At 46.6% G+C, this 21,418-nt stretch overlaps 1 protein-coding gene across 1 annotated transcript in view; it reads right to left on the reverse strand.

Moving 5' to 3' along the window:
* The window catches only part of ITGA9 (integrin subunit alpha 9), a 711,654-nt gene that overhangs the window by 5,525 nt on the left and 684,711 nt on the right, over positions 1 to 21,418 (reverse strand). Inside the window, exon 27 of the mRNA XM_073549890.1 lies at positions 11,976 to 12,095. Coding sequence (XP_073405991.1) covers positions 11,976 to 12,095 — 120 coding nt within the window. The remainder of the gene's footprint in view (positions 1 to 11,975; positions 12,096 to 21,418) is intronic.

Consider the following 21,418-nt stretch of genomic DNA (forward strand, 5'->3'; position numbering starts at 1 on the left):
ATGTACAGGACAGGATTCTACTTGGGTTTGAAACTGGCCTGCCTTAAAAGGAATCTGTATGCATGTTTTTTCTATATGTATTTCAATACAATGAGTGTTTTATCAGTAGGAGATTATCACTGGTGGATTGGTGCCTGTGTGCATCCTGGTCCAATTCCACCTCCACCATTAGTTAGCAGCTTACTGTCCATATCCAATGTACACAAAAAGCTGTTAATCAGGGCTGTGAGCGGGGTTCACTTTCTGCGCTCTGCTGCATCTAAAAACTCTGATTGTATCACAACTGCTGCACCCAGCAAACTAAGTGATACATTGCTGCAATCAGGGTCACTTTACCTGCATTATGCTGCTCTCTGAAGAGTTTTCAAAAACTTGGTGACAGATTCCCTTTAACTACTTGCATGTCTTCTGATTTTGTCCATGGAACCAGCTTTTGACTAGTTTGTCAATTACCCTGCTGCTAACGCACTCCACCAGTCAGCAGCTTCTCTGTAGATGCAACCCAGAGACCATTCCAGTGAAGGCCAGATTTTCTGGGACCCGCTAAGCATAGTGGCTAGGGCAAAGAATGTCTGTGGATGATAACTTAATAGTTGCTATAATCCACCCCCAACAACTCAAATTAATGTGAGAATTGTGATTTTCCCTCTCTCTTCTACTTCAGCTTCTGTTATTGCAAAACTAGAGAATATTACACATAGTGCATGCATGTGTGTGGGGATGATGCTTAATCTAATATATAAAGCTGAATGTGTGTGTGTATGTCCGGGATTGGCATCCTCACCGTCGCAGCTACAGCCACAAAATTTGGCACAGTCACACGTCTGGACCCCGAGAGCATCATAGGCTATGTTGTGAGGCGAAATTTTAACCCTGCACGTTCCAATTCACCAAACAATTTTGCCCCTATCTACATAATGGGGAAAAAGTGTGTGTATCATGCCCCGCCCCTCATTATGATGTCACAATGGTTGCCATGGCGATGCTGATGTCATCATAGGTTGCAAGCCCCGCCGCTCATTATGATATTATAATGGTTGACTATGGGATGGAGGATGTGTGATGGGTATATGGGCACTGGACTATGGGATGGAGGATATGTATGACGGGTATATGGGCATGGGACTATGGGATGGAGGATATGTATGATGGGTATATGGGCACGGGACTATGGGATGGAGGATGTATGATGGGTATATGGGCACGGGTCTATGGGATGGTGGATATGTATGATGGGTATATGGGCACGGGACTATGGGATGGAGGATGTGTGATGGGTATATGGGCACTCGACTATGGGATGGAGGATATGTATGATGGGTATATGGGCACGGGCCTATGGGATCGTGGATATGTATGATGAGTATATGGGCACGGGACTATGGGATGGAGGATAATTATAATTTGCTATAACTAACCACAGTTTGTTACTATGCCCGGGCAGCGCCGGGCTCTTCAGCTAGTATTATAATAATATTGTAATAAAATAATATTTAGCAATTAGAAATGCACGCATAATAATTTTTTTTTCTTACTAATAGAACATTTTTATTCACTCTATTTTAGATGTTTTTCAAAAACAGCCCTGGCATGCTTCTACCGACTACGCACATAGCCTATTAAGAAATCAGCCAGGATTTCTGAGTAACATGTTCTCATGTGGAGCATGCTGGCATTAGATCTATGGTATGAGAGGTCCTGCTTTCCCCCAAACCACACGCACAAAGTGAACTTACAGCCAAATAAAATAGGAGAACTATTGATGTCTACCAAAAGTTAAAAAAAATATTTTTACACTCATATTAAAAGAACCGTAATTTACTACATGGTATTGACTGGGACATTATCAGCAATGTACAGACATGTTATGGATATATGCAGTACAAAACTATAATACAGTGATAATAGCCCACAAGAGGCACATGCTATAATTCCATCTGCCTGAGTGACTATGGGTCATTAGGCGTTAATCACTACTCAGTATTTTGTATCAATATTTGTCAGACTATGGAATGCCCTACCACAAGAGGTAGTAATGGCAGACACTGTAACTGCCTTTAAAAAAGGACTGGATGATTTACTAAATACACATTAAATTGACTATAACCTGCAATGTTGTGACAAAATGTACAACTGGTGGACAATGGCTGAACTTGGTGGACCGGGGACTTTTTCAACCTATGTAACTATACAGGTCATTGATATGGCCTTAGACTGAGTTCAGATACATGTGGGATCTCTTGGGAAAAATACAAAGGAAATGTGTCATCTTTAAATTTAGGCCTCTTACACATCATTTCATCTACAATTTGCTTAAATGGGCCGCCCAAACTTTTACATGCCACTCTTTGTCTGCATGCCATATCTTTTTTTTTTTTTTTTAATATTATAAAGTTATGCAACTCTATATCTCCTTATGGTTGCCATTCAGCTGTGTTCCTTTTCCTGTGCTATAGGGTTTTTCTTTTACCCAAACAAAAGTATATTTCTAATCAAAGATCATCCTTACATGAAATATATAATTATTCCACTTAAATATACATTGCCCCCTTGAGTAACAATATCATTTCTTTCCAAACAGACGATTAAAAGGTGAAATTCTTGTAACTTGAGACAAAAGCTCTATAGTAAACGCTATGGTAAATCTTAAAATATTGTGCAAATGCTTTTCAGACGACTGTAGTTAATCATTGCAATGATTAAGGACAGCTATCTGAAACTCATTTGCACAATATTTTAACTTTTATTTGGATGTGAAGTTGTGACTTTTCCATTTTTTAATTTTTTTTGCTAAATAAACACAAGGCTTTTAACAGAAGAATATGATGCTAGATTTTCAATTTTGGAGTTGAAATCAATGATGGAACAAGGTTCCTTCAGCTTTCTCCATCTTAATGTGTTGGAACACAAAGAGGCTTCAATAGGATCAAAATTACTTTGCCAGCAATGGCATACTGCCAATGGCGGCAGGCCACGCAACTGCTATGGGGCCCAGAAGGGTGAGGGGGCCCGAGTTGGACTGCAATGGCTGTGCCAGGGGCGGACATGCCACATGTGCAGCCGATGCGGCTGCAACAGGGCCCAGAGGCTCCAGGGGGTCCCTGCAGGACGGCTAATAATGAAAGCAATCTGGCCTGTTTATCCGGCCCCAAGGCTCCGGGAGGCCCCTGGCCAGATTGCCCTCCTGTGCGGCGGGCAGGGAGAGATCCCTGCAGCTCTGCTGCCTACAAGAGAAAATGGCAGCAGAGCTGCAGCGATCCGTCCTGCTTCCTGCTCCTGCCCGCGCTTCCTGACTCACACAGCAGTCAACGGCGCAGCTGGATGACATCATTCAACACCGCAGCCGCTGTGACAGTGAGAGGAAGCTGCCGATGATGGTGATGCTGTGGCTGCAGGAGAACATGCGGAGAGGTGAGAGGTGCTGTCTGCTGTGTGTGTGTACGTGTATAGAGATGAGTGGTGGTGGTGTGTGTGTGTGTTTGTGTGTGTGTAGCGCTGCGGGGGAACGTGCAGAGAGGTAAATGGTGCTGTGTGTGTCTGTGTGTGTAAGTGGAGGAAAAGGCAATGATGGGGTGAAGGGGAGAAGGCAATGATAGGGGTGATGGAGAGGGCAATGATTGGAGTGGTGGGGAGAAAGCAATGATGGGGTGGTGGAAAGGACAATGATACTGATGGTCAAAAGGGCAATAATGGGAAGGTGGGGAGGAGGAAATGATGGAGTTGGTGGAATGGGCAATGATGGGGTGGTGGGGGAGGAGGAAATGATGGAGGTGGTGGAGGTGGGCTAGATGGTGGTCCGATTCTAACGCATAGGGTATTCTAGAATATGTATGCAGTTCACTTTTGAAGATTTAGTAATAATGCAATAATGCACCCCCCAATCCTGATATGTATGGTTCTCTCCCCCCTAATCCTGATATGTATGGCTCTCACCCCCAATCCTGATATGACCATGCTACCCCTCAACTCCCTATCCTGGTATGCATGGTCCTCTCACCCCCCAATCCTGGTATGCATGATCCTCTCGCCTCTCTTTCCTGGTATGCATGGTCCTCTTACTCCCCTTTCGGGGTATGTATGGTCCCCTCACCCCCCAATCCTGGTATGCATTGTCCTCTCACCCCCCAATCCTGGTATGCATGGTCCCCTCACCCCCCTATCCTGGTATGCATGGTCCCCTCACCCCCCTTTCTTGGTATGCATTGTCCTCTCACCCCCCAATCCTGGTATGCATGGTCCCCTCACTCCCCTATCCTGGTATGCATGGTCACCTCACCCCCCAATCCTGGAATGCATGGTCCTCTCACCCCCCAATCCTGGTATGCATGATCCTCTCGCCTCTCTTTCCTGGTATGCATGGTCCTCTTACTCCCCTTTCAGGGTATGTATGGTCCCCTCACCCCCAAATCCTGGTATGCATTGTCCTCTCACCCCCCCAATCCTGGTATGCATGGTCCCCTCACCCCCCTATCCTGGTATGCATGGTCCCCTCACCCCCCTTTCTTGGTATGCATTGTCCTCTCACCCCCCAATCCTGGTATGCATGGTCCCCTCACTCCCCTATCCTGGTATGCATGGTCACCTCACCCCCCAATCCTGGTATGCATGGTATCCTCACCCCCCCTTTCCTGGTATGCATGGTCTCCTCATCCCCTATCCTTGTATGCATGGTCCCCTCACCCCCCTTTCATGATATGCATGGTCCCCTCACCCCCCAATCCTGGTATGCATGGTCCTCTTACCCCCCTTTCGGGGTATGCATGGTCCCCTCGCCCCCCAGTCCAGGTATGCATGGTCCTCTCACCCCCCCAATCCTGGTATGCATGGTCTTCTCACCACCCTATCCTGGTATGCATGGTCCTCTAACCCCCCTTTCTTGGTATGCATGGTCCCCTCACACCCCTTTGCTGGTATGCATGGTCCTCTCACACCCCAATCCTGGTATGTATGCTCACCATCACCCCCCTTTCCTGGTATGCATGGTCCTCTCACCCCCCAATCCTGGTATGCATGGTCCCCTCACCTCCCTTTCCTGGTATGCATGGTCCCCTCACCCCCCAATCCTGGTATGCATGATCCTCTCGCCTCTCTTTCCTGGTATGCATGGTCCTCTTACTCCCCTTTCGGGGTATGCATCATCGTCTCACCCCCCAATCCTGGAATGCATGGTCCTCTCACCCCCCAATGCTGGTATGCATGATCCTCTCAGCCCTTTTTCCTGGTATGCATGGTCGGCTTACCCCCCTTTCGGGGTATGCATGGTCCCCTCACCCCCCAATCCTGGTATGCCTGGTCCTCTCACCCCCCTATCCTGGTATGCATGGTCCCCTCACCCCCCTATCCTGGTATGCATGGTCCCCTCACCCCCCTTTGCTGGTATGCATGGTCCTCTCACACCCCAATCCTGGTATGTATGCTCACAGTCACCCCCCTTTCCTGGTATGCATGGTCCCCTCACACCCCAATCCTGGTATGCATGGTATCCTCACCCCCCCTTTCCTGGTATGCATGGTCTCCTCACCCCTGATCCTGGTATGCATGGTCCTCTCACCCCCCAATCCCGGTATGCATGGTCCCCTCACCCCCCTATCCTGGTATGCATGGTCCCCTAACCCCCCTTTCTTGGTATGCATGGTCCCCTCACCCCCCGTTCCTGGTATGCATGGTCCCCTCACCGCCTGTTCCTGGTATGCATGGTCCCCTCACCCCCCAATCCTGGGATGCATGGTCCCCTCACCCCCCAATCCTGGTATGTATGGTCTCCTCACCCCCTTTTCCTGGTATGCATGGTCCCCTCACCCCCTTTTCCTGGTATGCATGGTCCTCTCACCCCCAATTCTGGTATGCATGGTCCCCTCACCCCCCTTTCCTGGTATGCATGGTCCCCTCACCCCCCTTTCCTGGTATGCATGGTCCCCTCACCCCCCGTTCCGTGTAGCCACGACCAATCAGCATCGCGGCCCTCTGTCCGCAACCAATCAGCAACGCGGCCCTGTAGCCGCGACCAATCACTGCCGCGGCCCTCTAGCATGTAAAAAAATATTTAAAAAATAAGAAAAAGGTTATTCTCACCTTCCGACAGCCTCCTGTCTTCTTTCGCGTTCTCAGTAATGCTTTGCGGCTTAGACCGCTGATGACGTCGGTCTTCTTTCTCGCTCTCGCGAGAGTGACGTCGGTCTTCTTTCTCGCTCTCGCAAGAGTGACGTCGGTCTTCTTTCTAGCTCTCGCAAGAGTTACGTTGGTCTTCTTTCTCTCTCTTGCGAGAGTGACGTCATCAGTGGTCTAAGCCGCAAAGCAATACTGGGAACACGAGGCCGGGCGCGTGGAAAGATGACAGGAGGCCGTCGGAAGGTGAGAATAACCTCTTTTTTAATTTTAATTCTCTTTTTTACAGATTAAGGCCTGCACCCGATTGAGCGCTGTGCCCGACTGCACCTGCCACTGATAAGGCATATATATATATATACATACATACATACACACATACACACACACACAGGGTGGGCCATTTATATGTAGTACACCTGGGGGGGCATTTATATGGATAAACCTAAATAAAATGGGAATGGTTGGTGATAACTTCCTGTTTGTGGCACATTAGTATATGGGAGGGGGAAAACTTATCAAGATGGGTGCTAACCATGGTGGCCATTTTGAAGTCGGCCATTTTGGATCCAACTTTATAAATGGCCCACCCAGGTGTATCCATATAAATGGCCCGCCCTGTATGTGTGTGTGTGTATATATATATATATATATATATATATACATACATACACACACTACCGTTCAAAAGTTTAGGGTCACTTAGAAATTTCCTTATTTTTGAAAGAAAAGCACAGTACTAACATTAAAGGATTCAAAAATACACTCTATACATTGCTAATGTGGTAAATGACTATTCTAGCTGCAAATGTCTGGTTTGTAATGCCATATCTTCATAGGTGTATAGAGGCCCATTTCCAACAACCATCACTCCAGTGTTCTTATGGTACTTTGTGTTTGCTAATTGTGTAAGAAGGCTAATGGATGGTTAGAATACCCTTGAAAACCCTTGTACAAGTATGTTACCTCAGCCGAAAACAGTTTGGCTGATTAGAGAAGCTATAATCCTGACCTTCCCTTGCGCTAGCTGAGAATCTGGAGCATTATATTTGTTGGTTCCATTAAACTCTCAAAATGGCCATAAAAAAAGAACTTTCATGTGAAACTCGACAGTATATTCTTGTTCTTAGAAATGAAGGCTATTCCACGTGAGAAATTGCCAAGAAACTGAAGATTTACTACAACAGTGTGTACTACTCCCTTCAGAGGAGAGCACAAACAGGCTCTAACCAGAGTAGAAAGAGAAGTGGGAGGCCCTGCTGCAAAACTGAGCAACAAGACAAATACATTAGAGCCTGTAGTTTGAGAAAGCGACGCCTCACAGGTCCTTAACTGGCAGCTTCATTAAATAGTACACGCAAAATGCCAATGTCAATGTCTATAGTGAAGAGGCAACTCCGGGATGCTGACTTCAGGGCAGAGTGGCAAAGAAAAAGCCATATCTGAGACTGGCTAATAAAAGGAAACGATCAATATGGCAAAAGAACACAGATATTGGACAGAGGAAGATTGGAAAAAAGTGTTATGGATAGATGAATCCAAGTTTGAGGTGTTTGGATCACACAGAAGAACATTTGTGAGACGCAGAACAACTGAAAAGATGCTGGAAGAGTGCCTGACGCCATCTGTCAAGCATGGTGGAGGTAATGCGATGGTCTGGGGTTGCTTTGGTGCTGGTAAAATGGGAGATTTGTAAAAGGTAAAAAAGATTTTGAATAAGGAAGGCTATCACTCCATTTTGCAACTCCATGCCATACCCTCTGGACAGCACTTGATTGGAGCCAATTTCATCCTACAACAGGACAATGACCCAAAGCACACCTTCAAATTATGCAAGAACTATTTAGGGAAGAAGCAATCAGCTGGTATTCTATCTGTAATGGAGTGGCCAGCGCAGTCACCAGATCTCAAACCTATTGAGCTTTTGTGGGAGCAACTTGACCTTTTGCTATGGGGCCCCATGATTTCTATGTATGTCCCTGTTTGTAAGTCACGAGTTATGCTCTCCTGTGACCCCACCAATTTTTTTTTTCTTTTTTAGGAAGGGTGGTGGGCCCAATTAGGACAACTGCTATGGGGACACAAGACCTGTATGCCCCAGCATGAAACTTTAATACAACCTGAATAACATTTGTTCCTAGTGCACAATTTCTATACTTTATTTAAGAAAGCATTGTAGTCTAATGTATCCAATGCTACTTATTTACCATCTCTATAACAGAATATGATTATTTTCATACAACATAAAAATAATATTGCCAATATAGTGTGATTTCTTGTATTCCTGGAGACCTTCTTTTTCATCTGTATTTCGGAGCTATCAAGTACATTCATGCAACTAATGCATTCCAGCAGGAGATGTGATGTGATAGCCCTTGTTTTTCCGTAATAATTTACTGTACAGAATTTCCATATGGTACATATGCAGCTGAAAATAACATTTACAGCTATAAAAGTTCATCCAAGCATTCTAAGCTAAAGAGACAAAATGAACTATTCTGTATTCTATTCAGAACTCAGTTTTCCTTCACCTGAAACAGGACTCAGAAGGTTTGTAAAAAGACTTGACTCCCTCATTAATGCAATGTGGCTGGGGTGCCATTTATTATTAGCCATTACTTCCAGGGCAGAAATTGGGAAATGAGTAACAATAAAATGAGCAATAGGAAATCCACAAAGGCAAAATCAAGGAATGCATCTTGGAATGTTCTTTTTTTCACAAACACATCAGCCAAAGGAATTCAAGAGAATGCCAGAAGACATAGCAGAAGCAACTCTATTAAGGGGTTTTCAGATCAGTTTGGATTAAGTTCCTTAATAAAAAGCACACAGTATTTTCTAACTTATATTCTATAAGGTCCTTGATTCCCCATAGAATCATTGTAAAGTGTCCCATTTCCCTGCTAAGAAGCTTCACTTTTTTACAATGGCTTCTTAGCTGCCAATATCTAATCTTGGTATGTCAATATTCCAAAGGTTCTTATTCAACTTCCTACCACAGTTATTAACATAAAAGAATTCATGGTGTGTTTAACATCCCAAGAAGCACGCAAAGTTTTATAGGTACAGTATTTCATTGGTTAATTCACCAAAGCTTTATATCCCAGAATAACCTTCAGATTGAATATCCACTTTTGGAACCATATCTTTGTTGTTCCAATGTATCCTGGAAAAAAACTTGAAGCCATTTTGCAAATAATCTTGGTCGAATGTCTCCTACTGTTTTTATATTTAGCTTGTTTGTTGTTTATAGACCTGGGTGTCTGCAAACAAACCCAGTGTATTCTGATTCTGCAGTAATCATTTTTTTCTGTCTGTCCTCTACTGCTTGGTAAAGATGAATACATAGCCAGGAATGTGGATATACAAAAATACCATAATTTAATTAGGGACACTCTCTGTCCAAATAGCATATCAATACAAAAACCGCATATCAAACTAAAAACCCATACATACAAACTGCATAAATACAAATATATATATTTTTATATTTATATGTTAAATATTAAATTATACCGCATCCATGCATATTATCAAGAGATCATAAACATACTAAGCACCCCCACTGAAACGCATATACAAACAATAAAGACACATATAAACATATTAACCCAAAAAAGGGGGGAATATGTTACATACCTACTGCATGGATACAGATATACATTATATGATATCTATGCAGAATTGCCCAAAAATAATAATAATCAGACACACAAAAAATGGGTTTTTAGTTTGATATGCGGTTTTTGTATCTTATATGGATTTCATTATTATTGGTTGTTTCTTCAATATTATCGCTCTGTGTGTGCGCATGTTGACAGCGTCTCCTAGGTTACCCTCATCACGGAAGGTGTCGATATGACGCGCCCATGTTCCACTGACGTCAGTGGAGCAATTGCTCCTGGGACATGGCACGCCCGACGCCGGAAGTGATGTAGTGGTGCCGGACTCTCCGCCTCCATGCGCTCGTTCTACACAGAGCGATTGGATCCGGCTCATATATGAGGGCCTATTTAAGGCGAACAATTTCAGGAGGGATTATATCGCCCCCCGAGGAAGCGAGGTGCGAAACGCGCGTCGGGGTGTTCTGTGTGACGTGGCGACATTTCTTTATTATGGGTAAGGGAACTCTTGATGTTTATACACATGATCTTTTTTGCTAACACTACTTAATGGATTATACTGGGATGTTTCCTCCCCTCTTTCTAACGTAGTGTGTCTCTATTAAAAAAATTAAAAAAAAATGTTCTATTCATGTTTACATTGATATTTAATAGATGACACTTATTGTTGTTAGCATTATAACTATTGATTTTTACATGGGAGTTTCTGGTCCCTTGTTTACATATGTCTCCATGTCACAACCACGGTTGCATCATTATCTGCCTCTTACATTTGTATAATATATTTTTTGTATTTTTTGTAATTGTATGTTTTGTCATTTGAGGAACTGTTTTTATATTTAATAAAGTGAACTTTTTGTATAGATGACAAAATGCATTATTAGTATTTTTCTGATATTTTTCTTTCTTTGGGAGGGAATTTAAACTCTCATATTTTCTTGATGATATGCTGCTTGGTAAAGATGTATTTTTGGGGTAACAAAAGTGTGCAGGGGTTAGCAATGCCCTATCCCACTTATGCTAAGCCTATATTGGCATTGCTGGCTGGGACTGGCATGTAAATTCCAAATGTCCTAATATTTGTGTGTAATCTTCGAGCTGCATGAAAATATTGTGACTTATTAAAGAGAACCTGTTAGCAATTTTGGCTGATATAAGATGGGGCCATTGGCTTTCAGCGCTTATCTACAGCATTCTATAATGCTGTAGATAAGCCGCGATCCGACCTGCAAGATAAAAAAATAAGTTTTTTTATACTCACCCGGGGAGCGGTCCAGTCCGATGGGCATCGCAGGTCCGGGTCTGGCGCCTCCCATCTTCTTGCGACGACGCCCTCCTGCTTGCTTCATGGTCCAAGGCATCACACTCCTACACAGGTGTACTTCTCTGCCATGTTGAGGGCAGGCCAAAATACTGCAGTGCGCAGACGCTGGGTCTCTTTGACCTTTCCCAGTGCCTGCCCACTGCAGTACTTTGCTCTGCCCTCAACGGGGCAGATAAGTATGCCTGTGCAGGAGCGCGATGCTGGGGAGCCATGAAGCAAGCAGGAGGGTGGCATCCAAGAAGATGGGAGGCGCCCGGACCCGGACCTGTGACACCCATCGGACCAGACCTCCCCCCCTAACCCGGGGAGAATAATAAAACTTATTTTTCTTATCTTTCAGATCAGATCGGGGGCTTAGCTACAGCATTATAGAATGCTGTAGATAAGCCCTGAAAGGCGGTGGCCTCATCTTATAGCTCAAAATCAAGGTCCTGTCACCTCAACAACAGAATTCTGGCATAAACATATTAATTAACAGTGCTGAAAGTCTCAGAGGGACACGGATTCAGTCTTATTGAAAGTATATATCGAGAATTTGCCTGCACTGCAGATCAAAATTAAATGTAGCTGGAAAATGTTAATTTATTAGCAAACATTGTGTACAAAATGGAAAAAAAATTTGCAGCAGGGTCTGGATTTTATATCTATTGCTCCAATGTTTCACTTTAGCATCTATCTGAAAATGTTGCAAAGCAGTCCATTATTGAGGCCAGTGTGTGGTTAAAAACATTGACCGAAAATGAAACCTAAAATCACAAAAAACGAGATGACTTTTATTTCAGTGCAGCCGGTCCATTGCAGGCATAGCTTTTCATTAACCACTTAACATAAATCTAACTCCTACATGCAATAGAATCAGCCTAGGACAGGTTCGCATAACTACAATTAGCATCTCATTTCCTCAGGGTTTCCTTATAGCTCACCTTCCACAGCAGTACAGCCAGCAAAAGAAATATGAGGATTCCGACTAGTAAGCTGATGGCAATGATCCAACCCACCACATAACCACGTGGTTCCTGATTGTGTAGGGCCTCAAAAATAACCTGTAGAGAAAAAAGAATAGGGTTTAGTTAGCAAAAGAATGATGATAATATCTTCACAACCAAGCATACATATAAGGCTCAATTCACACTCATGTTTGCTTTGTATTTAACATAGAAAACTTAAAAAAACAAACAAAAAAAAAAAAAAACAGGGATTTTTGTGGTACTCACCGTAAAATCCTTTTCTCCGAGACGCTCAATGGGGGACACAGGACAGTGGGTGTATGCTACTGCTGCCAGGAAACTGACACTAAGTGAATGAAAAAAAGGTTAGCTCCTCCTCCGCAGTATACACCCTCACCTCGATTACAGGCGAAACCAGTTTGGTGCAAAAGCAGTAGGAAATCACAAAGAAGACATAATCAACCGTAATTCAGGTAACATGTCTAGAAAACCCACCTACTATCAAAAATACATATTAGTAAACAAAAAAGGAGCCAATAGGCTAACAGGGTGGGTGCTGTGTCCCCCGATGAGCGTCTCAGAGAAAAGGATTTTACGGTGAGTACCACAAAAATGCCCGCTTCTCCTTCACCTCATTGGAGGACACAGGACTGTGGGATGTCCTAAAGCAGTCCCTGCGTGTGAAATCGACTCACCGGTTCAAGCTATACGCACCTCCTGTCTAAAGGTGCGCCACCGCTGCTTGGAGAATCCTTCTACCCAGGCTTTCATCTGCTGAAGCCTGAATATGGACATTGTAGTGTTTGGAAAATGTGTGCAGGCTGGACCAGGTTGCTGCCTTGCAAACCTGCTCCGCCGATGCCTGGTGCCAAAGAGCCCAAGAGGCACCCATTGCTTGAGTTGAGTGTGCTCTGATCCCTGCTGGAACAGCTGCGCCTCTGATGCAGTAGGATTCCTGAATTGTCAGCCAAATCCACCTGGCTATGGTCGATCTTGAGGCAGCAAGTCCCTTCCTGCGACCCTCGGGGAGCACGAACAGCGTTTCCATCTGACGAAAGGATGCCGTCTGTGACACGTACCTCCTGAGAGCTCTCACCAGATCCAACGTATGAAGAGCCTTTTCCACATGGTGTACCGTTGCCGGGCAAAAGGAGGGCAAGACAATGTCCTCATTGTGAATTGAGGAAACGACCTTTGGCAGAAAAGGGGGAGCTGGCCTGAGAACCACCTTATCCTTGTGAAAAATCAGAAACATAGCTCGGCAAGATAGAGCTGCCAGCTCCGAGATCCGCCTGATTGATGCTATAGCCATGAGGAACACCACCTTCCAGGAAAGGTATGTCAAAGAGACATCTTGTAGTGGTTCGAAAGGAGCTTCCAGGAGAACACCTAGGACCAGGTTAAGGTCCCAGGCATCCAGAGGGGTCCTATAGGGAGGTACCAAGTGTTAGAACCCCTGGATGAATGTCTTTACCTACAGATTGGTAGCAATCCTGCGCTGGAACAGGAAGGATAAGGCCGATATCTTTCTCCTGAGGGTACTTGGAGCTAAACCTGAGTTTAGGCCAGACTGGAGAAAGGCTACAATGTTGGGAATAGAGAATCTCAGCGGAGAACAACCGTGGTCCCTACACCATGTGAAGAAAATCTTCCAGGTGTGGTGGTAAATACGTGCTGAGGCAGGTTTCCGTTCGCTAACCATTGTAGCAACCACATTGCGTCTGAACCCTGCCTGGGTCAGAATCCAAGATTCAACGGCCAAGCCGTGAAACACAGGGCCCCTGAGTTTGGGTGGTAGATCGGGCCCTGGGAAAGCAGATCTGGGCACTCTGGCAGCCGCCAGGGAACGTCGGCGATTAGCTGCACTAGGTGTGCGTACCACATCCGACGAGGAAAATCTCGGGCCAGCAGAATCACTGGAATCAGTGGGGGAAATAGGTATGGGAGGCGAAACTGATTTCATGGCAGAACCAACGCATCCACGGCGATTGCCTGCGGGTCCTGGGACCGAGAGACAAATGCGGACACCTTGGCGGTCACCCTGGAGGCCATCAGGTCCACATCTGGTGTTCCCCAACTTTGGCAAATCTGCCGGAAGACCTCGGGTTGTAGTGACCATTCCCCGGACGCAAGACTCTGCCGGCTGAGGAAGTCTGCCGCCCAGTTCTTTACACCCGGGATGTGGACTACCGATATCACCGAGTGGTTTCTCTCGGCCCAGCGGAGGACATGCCCCACCTCGAGCATGGCTGTCCTGCTGCGGGTGCCCCCCTGATGATTTATGTAAGCCACAGCCGTGGCATTGTCCGATTGAATCCAGACGGGGAGGCCTGCTAGAAGATGATGAAAATGTTGCAGAGCCAGCCGGATCGCTTGTATTTCTAACAAGTTGATTGGGAGGCATGCCTCCTGCGGCGACCAACGTCCCTGGGTCGTGTGATGGCGAAAAACCGTTCCCCAGCTGAGGAGACTGACGTCGGTTGTGACCACCAACCAATGGTCCGGGGTAAAAGGGAAGGGAGGAACTGATTTTCCACCACCCGAGTGCCTGTCTGACCTGTGCGGACAACCAGCACTGGCGGTCGAGAGCAAATGGGTTCTTGTCCCAAGATGCCAAGAGGGCATGCTGCAGTGGGCGAAGATGGAGTTGGGCAAACGATATTGCTTCCATTGCTGCCACCATTTTCCCTAAGACACATGCAATGGTATGAGGGACTGGTTGGCGAAGTACCTGGACTCCCTGCCGGAGAGCTAGGGCCTTGTCCCGAGGGAGAATTACCAACCCTTGGGAGGTGTCGAAGATCATCCCTAAAAAGGAAATCCTCTGAGCTGGAACAGGGGATGATTTCTTCAGGTTGACCAACCACCCTAAGTGGGAAAGAGTATCTAGCGTGATGTTGACGCTCTCCTCGCATGCTCAATATTAAGGGCCTTTGACCAAGAGGTCACCTAAGCAAGGCAAGACGACTATGCCCCGGGAATGCAGGATGGCCATGACAACCGCCATGACCTTTGTGAACACTCTAGGGGCGGCAGCTAGCCTGAAGGGCAGGGCTACGAACTGAAAATGTAGGCCGTTGATAGCGAAATATAAAAATTTCTGATGGGGAGGGAAAATGGGGATGTGCAGGTATGCGTCCTGGATGTCGATAGAGGCCAAAAATTCTCCCCGTCCTATGGCAGATATGACCGAGCAGAGAGATTCCATCCGGAAATGTCTTCTCCTGATAAATCTGTTCAGACGCTTTAGGTCCAGAATGGGCCTGACAGTCCCGTCCTTTTTGGGGACCGTGAACAGGTTGGAATAGAAACCCAGAAATCTTTTGTTTTCCAGGACTGGAATAACAACATCGTTGTGCCGGAGCAATTTGATGGCCTTGAACAAAGCCTGTGCCCGGGTTTCCCTTTTGGGAGGACGAGAAAGAAAAAATCATGTTGGGGGGTGCTTGACAAACTCTAGTTTGTACCCAGAGGTCACTAGCTCTCTTACCCATGTGTCATGTACGAAGGAGAGCCAGACATGGCAAAACCAGAGTAAGCGACCGCCTACTCTGCTGGTGTCGCCCAGAACTTGCCTCGAGTCATTTAGCTGAAGATCTTTGGGACCTAGGTCCACTCAATCTGGGCTGGTGGGATCGCATTCTCCCCAATGGGTTGGCCCTATATGAGATTTCACGATCCCTGTCTTGGTTGGGGCAACCTGAAACGGCGGGGTTGGTCGCTGCAGCCCACCCGGGGTTGCGAAAGGACCGAAACCGTGTCTGAAATTGGTGGCGAAAAGGAAGTTTAACCCTTTGCTGAGGGAGAAAACTGCTCTTACCCCCTGTGGAGTCAGAGATAAGCTGGTCTATCCTCTCACTGAATAGGCAGTCACTCTTATAAGGTAAAGAAGTTAAGGATTTTTTGGAGGTTGAATCTGCACGCCAAGTCCTCAACCACAGAGCCCTCCTAATGGAAATTGCATTTGCGGCAGAGAGTGCTGTGCAGTTAGCCGTATCCAATGATGCATTAATCAAGTAATCTGCGGCCAAAGCGATCGGATTAGCGATCTCTGCTACCTCCACTGGCAGATCCATATCCTGCAAGGCTCTGTTTACTGATTCTGACCAAGAAACCATGACCTTGGCTACCCAAGTTGCTGCGAACGAGGGAGAGAGTGCTGAACCTGATGCCTCAAACACTGAGTGAGCCAGGCTCTCTATGAGACGATCAGTAGGATCTCTGATAGAGAAACCATTAGGTATGGATAACAGAGACTTAGAGGCCAAGCGCGACATGGGTGGATCTACTGTTGGGGATTCCGCCCACTTTTTAAGGAGATCAGGGGCAAATGGGTATCTTGCCTCAAGCGCCTTCTGACCTGAGAAATGCTTGTCTGGCCATTCCCTGTGTCGTTGCACTATGTCCTCAAACTCTGAGTGAGTGGCAAATACTCTATGAGGCTGGTTGACCCGCTTAAATGACACCTTGTGACCCTGAGGTCAGGGTGGACTCATCGCCAATCCCCAGGGTCTGGTTGACGGCCTCGATGAGACTGTCAACTGTTTCCTGGTAACTCAGAGTATCTAGGTCAAGGGGCTCGTCCGAGTCGTAATCTGAGCTTTGTTCATTATCGACTACTGGTGAAGGCGAGCGAGAGGCAGAACTCATGGATGCTGAGGCACCAGACAGACCGGGATGTTGTGAGTTCATTTTCCCCTTCACCGTCGATGTCTGATGAACTCCCTCTTCTGGTGAAGGAAGGTAGTGAGGCTGATTACCAAACACCTGAGCTGGTGGATGATGACAGGGTAACAGGAACTTCTGACTGGAAGGCAGCCGACGCCCTTCTGAGTCGCTGGTGATTTCTCTGCTGTATTCTTGGAGACCAGTCTGATTCCTGCTTCCCAAAGATAAGTTTTTGCTCTGCTATTGAACTTATTAGTTTTGTTTTGTTTACTTGGTTTTTTGGAGTTCAGCCATCCCCGGTCGGGGGTGTGCTGAGTTCCATTTTTTGTCTCTGATCAGTTTGTCTCTTTGCTTTGTCTTCAGAATTTACCTGAGTGCTGATATAGTCTTTTTGAAGTCCTAGCGACTTCAGGGCCTGTTTTTCCTATCAGACGGTTGGGACATTTTTTGATAGGGTTTTTTACGGATTGCAGACAGCAGCTTTTCTATCCTGTCCTTTTTAGTTAGCTTGGGCCCCATCGTTTGCTCAACCTATCTTTCTATCTGTGTTAGTGTTTTCATCTTGCTTCACCGTCATTATATGTTGGGGGCTGCCTTTTGCTTTGGGGTCTGCTCTGGGGCAGTTTAGATTTCCCCTTTCTTTCTCTAGGCCTATTTAGTTCTTCGGCTGTGATCGAGGGGTCTAGAATATCATAGGAACCCCCCACGGCTACTGTTAGTTGTTGTGATAGGATCAGGGGTCTGCAATCCGATAGCTACCAACCTCTCCGGTTTTCTGGACTTAGCTTGTATTTTTGCATTTTCCTCCTTCGGTGACTCATTCATAACACCGGGAGATGCTGTATAGGTTCGTTTCCCCTGCTTCTGCCTAGAGTGAGAGCGGCCTCTGCAGGCCGGAGGCTCCTGTGAGGTGGAGGACCCCTCAAAGACAAGCGAGCCGCTGTCCCTGCCCCTATCTGGGGCCCAAAAGGACTCGATTGCTCTCGTAAGTGAAGCCATGGACTGCGACAGAGATAGAGCCCATTCCAGGGGACTAGGTGCACTGGGCTCGGTCGCAGGGGAGGGCTCCTGGGCAGGTTCAAAATCGCAGGCTTCACATACTTGTTTGGTTTAAGCATGAGGGAAGGCGGACCGACAGGAGGTGGATGCAACGTACAGAAATGTGTGCGCCTTAGTCCTTCTGGACATGGTGGCCCTGCTAGGTGATATGCCTGCAGGTGGGAATAAGCAAGTTGCTTAGTCTTGCAAAAAAAGAGACAGGCCCTGCCAACAAACGGGGGGCCTCCTCCTTTGGGGGTAGCACTTACCCCAGTCCTGTGTGTCCCCTTAGGCGTCCAGGCTGCCAAACAGCTGCTCCCTTTTCAAAAAGTGCACCTCAGCGTGTGGGTGGGTCCACCAGAAGAAGAGGTGACCGCCGGTGACGTCATGGAGGCTTCTGCCCGCGGCCTAGCGCCGGCTGAAGCCGGGGACTAAATTTCCGGCGGCCGCCCGAGGTCCCGGGGTGGGTCTGCCGGAAGTAGATGCATCGCGGGGGGCGGGACTTCCACCCGCGGCCTAATGCCCGCTGAAGCTGGGGGCTAAATTTTCAGCGCCTGCCTAGGTATGGGGGCGGGACCAACGGAAGTAGGGGCCTGGGCGAGGTATGATGTTGCCAACCTCCCCAGCTCTGGGGGCATCTGCTGACAGAGCCTTCCTCATCCAAACGCCAGGAAAAAAGGAGACCTGTCCTATGCCTACAGGAGCCCTCCCAGCCCACCTCCTTCCGCGCCTCACCACTGGAACAGCTGACAGCCTCAGGTTAGGGAGGGAAGGGGGGCTGCAAAACAAACAAGGACGGTGCAGGCACCCTGACTCCATCTTTCCCTCCAATGCCTTGCATCACCGGTCTAGCATTGGTGGTGCAGTGGGGGCTGCACGGACCGCACCTATGCCTCTGTACAGCCTAGGGTTTCAATATCTTAGGATGGTCAGGGCTGCGTCCGGCATCATGTCCCATTTGCAGGAGAGGATATGTGGAGGCGACACTCCACATGCTCGCCCGTTGATGGTTTGGGGAGATCGACCCTTTCAATAGGGTCTGTCGCCCCTGTCTCATCTTCATGGAACGAAAAAAAAAAAAGAAAGTCTGGGAGAAAAAACAGACGTGTGCCTCCTACGGACACTAAGCATGAACTGGTTTCGCCTGCAATTGAGCTGAGGGTGTATACTGCGGAGGAGGAGCTAACTTTTTTTCACTCACTTAGTGTCAGCCTCCTGGCGAAGAGGCGAAGGAGCAAAAATAATTGCCCTCATTGTTTGTCTGGACGATTTGGGCTATGTTCAAAATGTACAAATTAGCTGCCGATTTTCCGTTGACTTTTACAGTGCCAGAAATGTTATGCACATACTGCAAAAACTATCCACAGCATTAATTGACAAAATTTGCAAGTTTGAGAAATGTAGCAAGTAAGTTTGTGCTGTGGATGTGTGTGTGATTTTCATCCTTTGTAATGCATGGGGTAAAATGTGCAGCTCTCCTGCACCTGCATCGGTAAATACTGCTGTGAGTAACACTGTGGAATCTCCTCTGCCGGAGCTTAACACAGTGCTTGTAAAAAGTATGGACACTTTTTTTTAATGCAGGGGTGCCCAGCAGCCCAGGAGAGCTATGAATGAGGCACACAAAATCGAAAACTTACTTAAAGTATGAGGATTTTTTGTAATTATGTGTCGCAAAATCATGTATAACAAATATAAGTATGCCCTCTCGCTATTACTACTCGTATGGCAGTGTGCAGCTTCTAATGTGTTATTTTCCAAGCGCAGACACTAACAGTGACACCATCAGACATTACCTGTGCTCACGGTGACTTGAATTTCCTTCCTCACTTTATAATCAGCCCTCGGAAGAGCTTGCATCATCAGCACATTTCAGGTGAGGCCACTAATAACAAAAAGGTCCCATCAACCCCTTGGCAGTAAAATCACAACTGCTAGGCACAGGCCAGGCCTATGTTGGGAGTGAGGGGTCCGAGGGCCCACATCTCCAAAGAGACACCTTGCGAGACCACTGTTCGATTCTACCTCCCTTGTGTTGCTTGCACCAAACTAATCTCTAGTGGCTTCTTTGTAACAATTCAACCATAAAGGCTTGCTCTTTCGGTCACCACTGAACAGTATATGTTGAGATATGTCTGTGCATCATTTATGAACGCTGTTATCTGAGGAGATATCAATTTGCGGTTTCTAAAGGCCCTTTTACATTTAGCGATGCACCAGCGATCCGACCGGCGATCCGACCCGGTCAGGATCGCTGGTGCATCGCTAAATGATCGCTAGTGAGCTTTCATACAGAAAGACCTCACAGCGATGCAGCAGCGACGCAGAGAACGATACTTACCATTCACACACAGCGATCCTGCGTCCTCCCGCTCGCCTCCACGCGTCGCTTGACGTCACAGCAGGAAGTCTCAGCAGGAAGCGCCCGATGAGAAATGGAGCCGAACATTCTCGCGCGATCAGCGATGGACAGCGGGGGAGCCGGTCGTTGGTAAGTATCACACTTAGCGATATCGCTAGCAATATCGCTATAACGTCACAAAACCAGTGACGTTTTAGCGATATTGCTAGCGATATCGCTTAGTGTAAAACCCCCTTTAGGCTGGTAACTCTGATGAACATATTTTCTGCAACAGAGATAAGTCCTGGTCTTCCTTTCTTCGGGTGGGCCTTATGAGAGCTGGTTTCATAACAACGATTGATGTTTTTCATGAGTGCAATTGAAGATATCTTCAAGGTACTAGCAATTTTCCAAACTGGAAAATGATGATATTCGCTAAGTACACCTGTGGTGAATACTAATAAGAATGGGATGATGAGCGCCTACCTGACAATATGAGTAAACTCTGTATGAATGGTGTTTGAAGTACTCCATACTGAAAGGCGATCTGTGGTATGGTCCATGAAAGCGCGATGGATCTTTTACCTTGGATCCGTGCTGTGCTGGACAAACCGTGTCGTCACCATTCCGGCCGATCACGCTTGCTCAGACACCTGTTTGAAAAAGAAAAATTTGCAGCCTTGTGCACTCGTGACATCACTAGTTACGGGCTTTCAAGGCAAAAAAAAAAGAGTGCTGATTATCTTAAGCGGCATTAGTGGCAGTGCACCTAATATTCCAAACTGATTGACCTTCATGTCTTAAAGTAACAATCTATGACAATTTGTACCTCTTCTGTTTCAGCTTTGGTGCCAGTCTTATTTTTTCCCTGGGTGTTTTGGTGCTGCGTTACAAAGGAGCTATGGGGTTAACTTCGGCCTAGGTTTTGATCTCTCCTTACTGAGAGCCCTGGGCAAGACAGTCAGCTTTTTAAAGGAAACCTGTGACCAGGAATAACTCTGTTAAAGGGAATCTGTCACCCAATATTAGTGATATCATGTAAAGATATCATTCAATTCTGTGTCACAAAAGGATTATATTAGTACTTTTGATCCCCCCTGACCCCACACCTTTGATGCATAAATACCTTTTTAATCACTCATCCGCAAAGCATGCGCAAAGCATATAAGCATGCGCAAAGCATATAATCACTACTCGCATGCGCGGGTATTTTTCCCTGCCGTCTATGACCCGGAAGTCTTTACATGCCAGAGACACTCTTCCTGGACGCCGGATACCTGAAAAAAGGTCAATCAGTTGGGAAAATTAGGTGCACTGCCACTAATGCCACTTAGGATAAATCAGCACTCTTCTTTTTTGCCTCAAAAGCCCG

This window comes from Dendrobates tinctorius, unplaced genomic scaffold (assembly GCF_039654945.1).
Source record: "Dendrobates tinctorius isolate UK_male_01 unplaced genomic scaffold, ASM3965494v1 ptg000162l, whole genome shotgun sequence".
NCBI classification, from domain to species: Eukaryota; Metazoa; Chordata; class Amphibia; order Anura; family Dendrobatidae; genus Dendrobates; species Dendrobates tinctorius.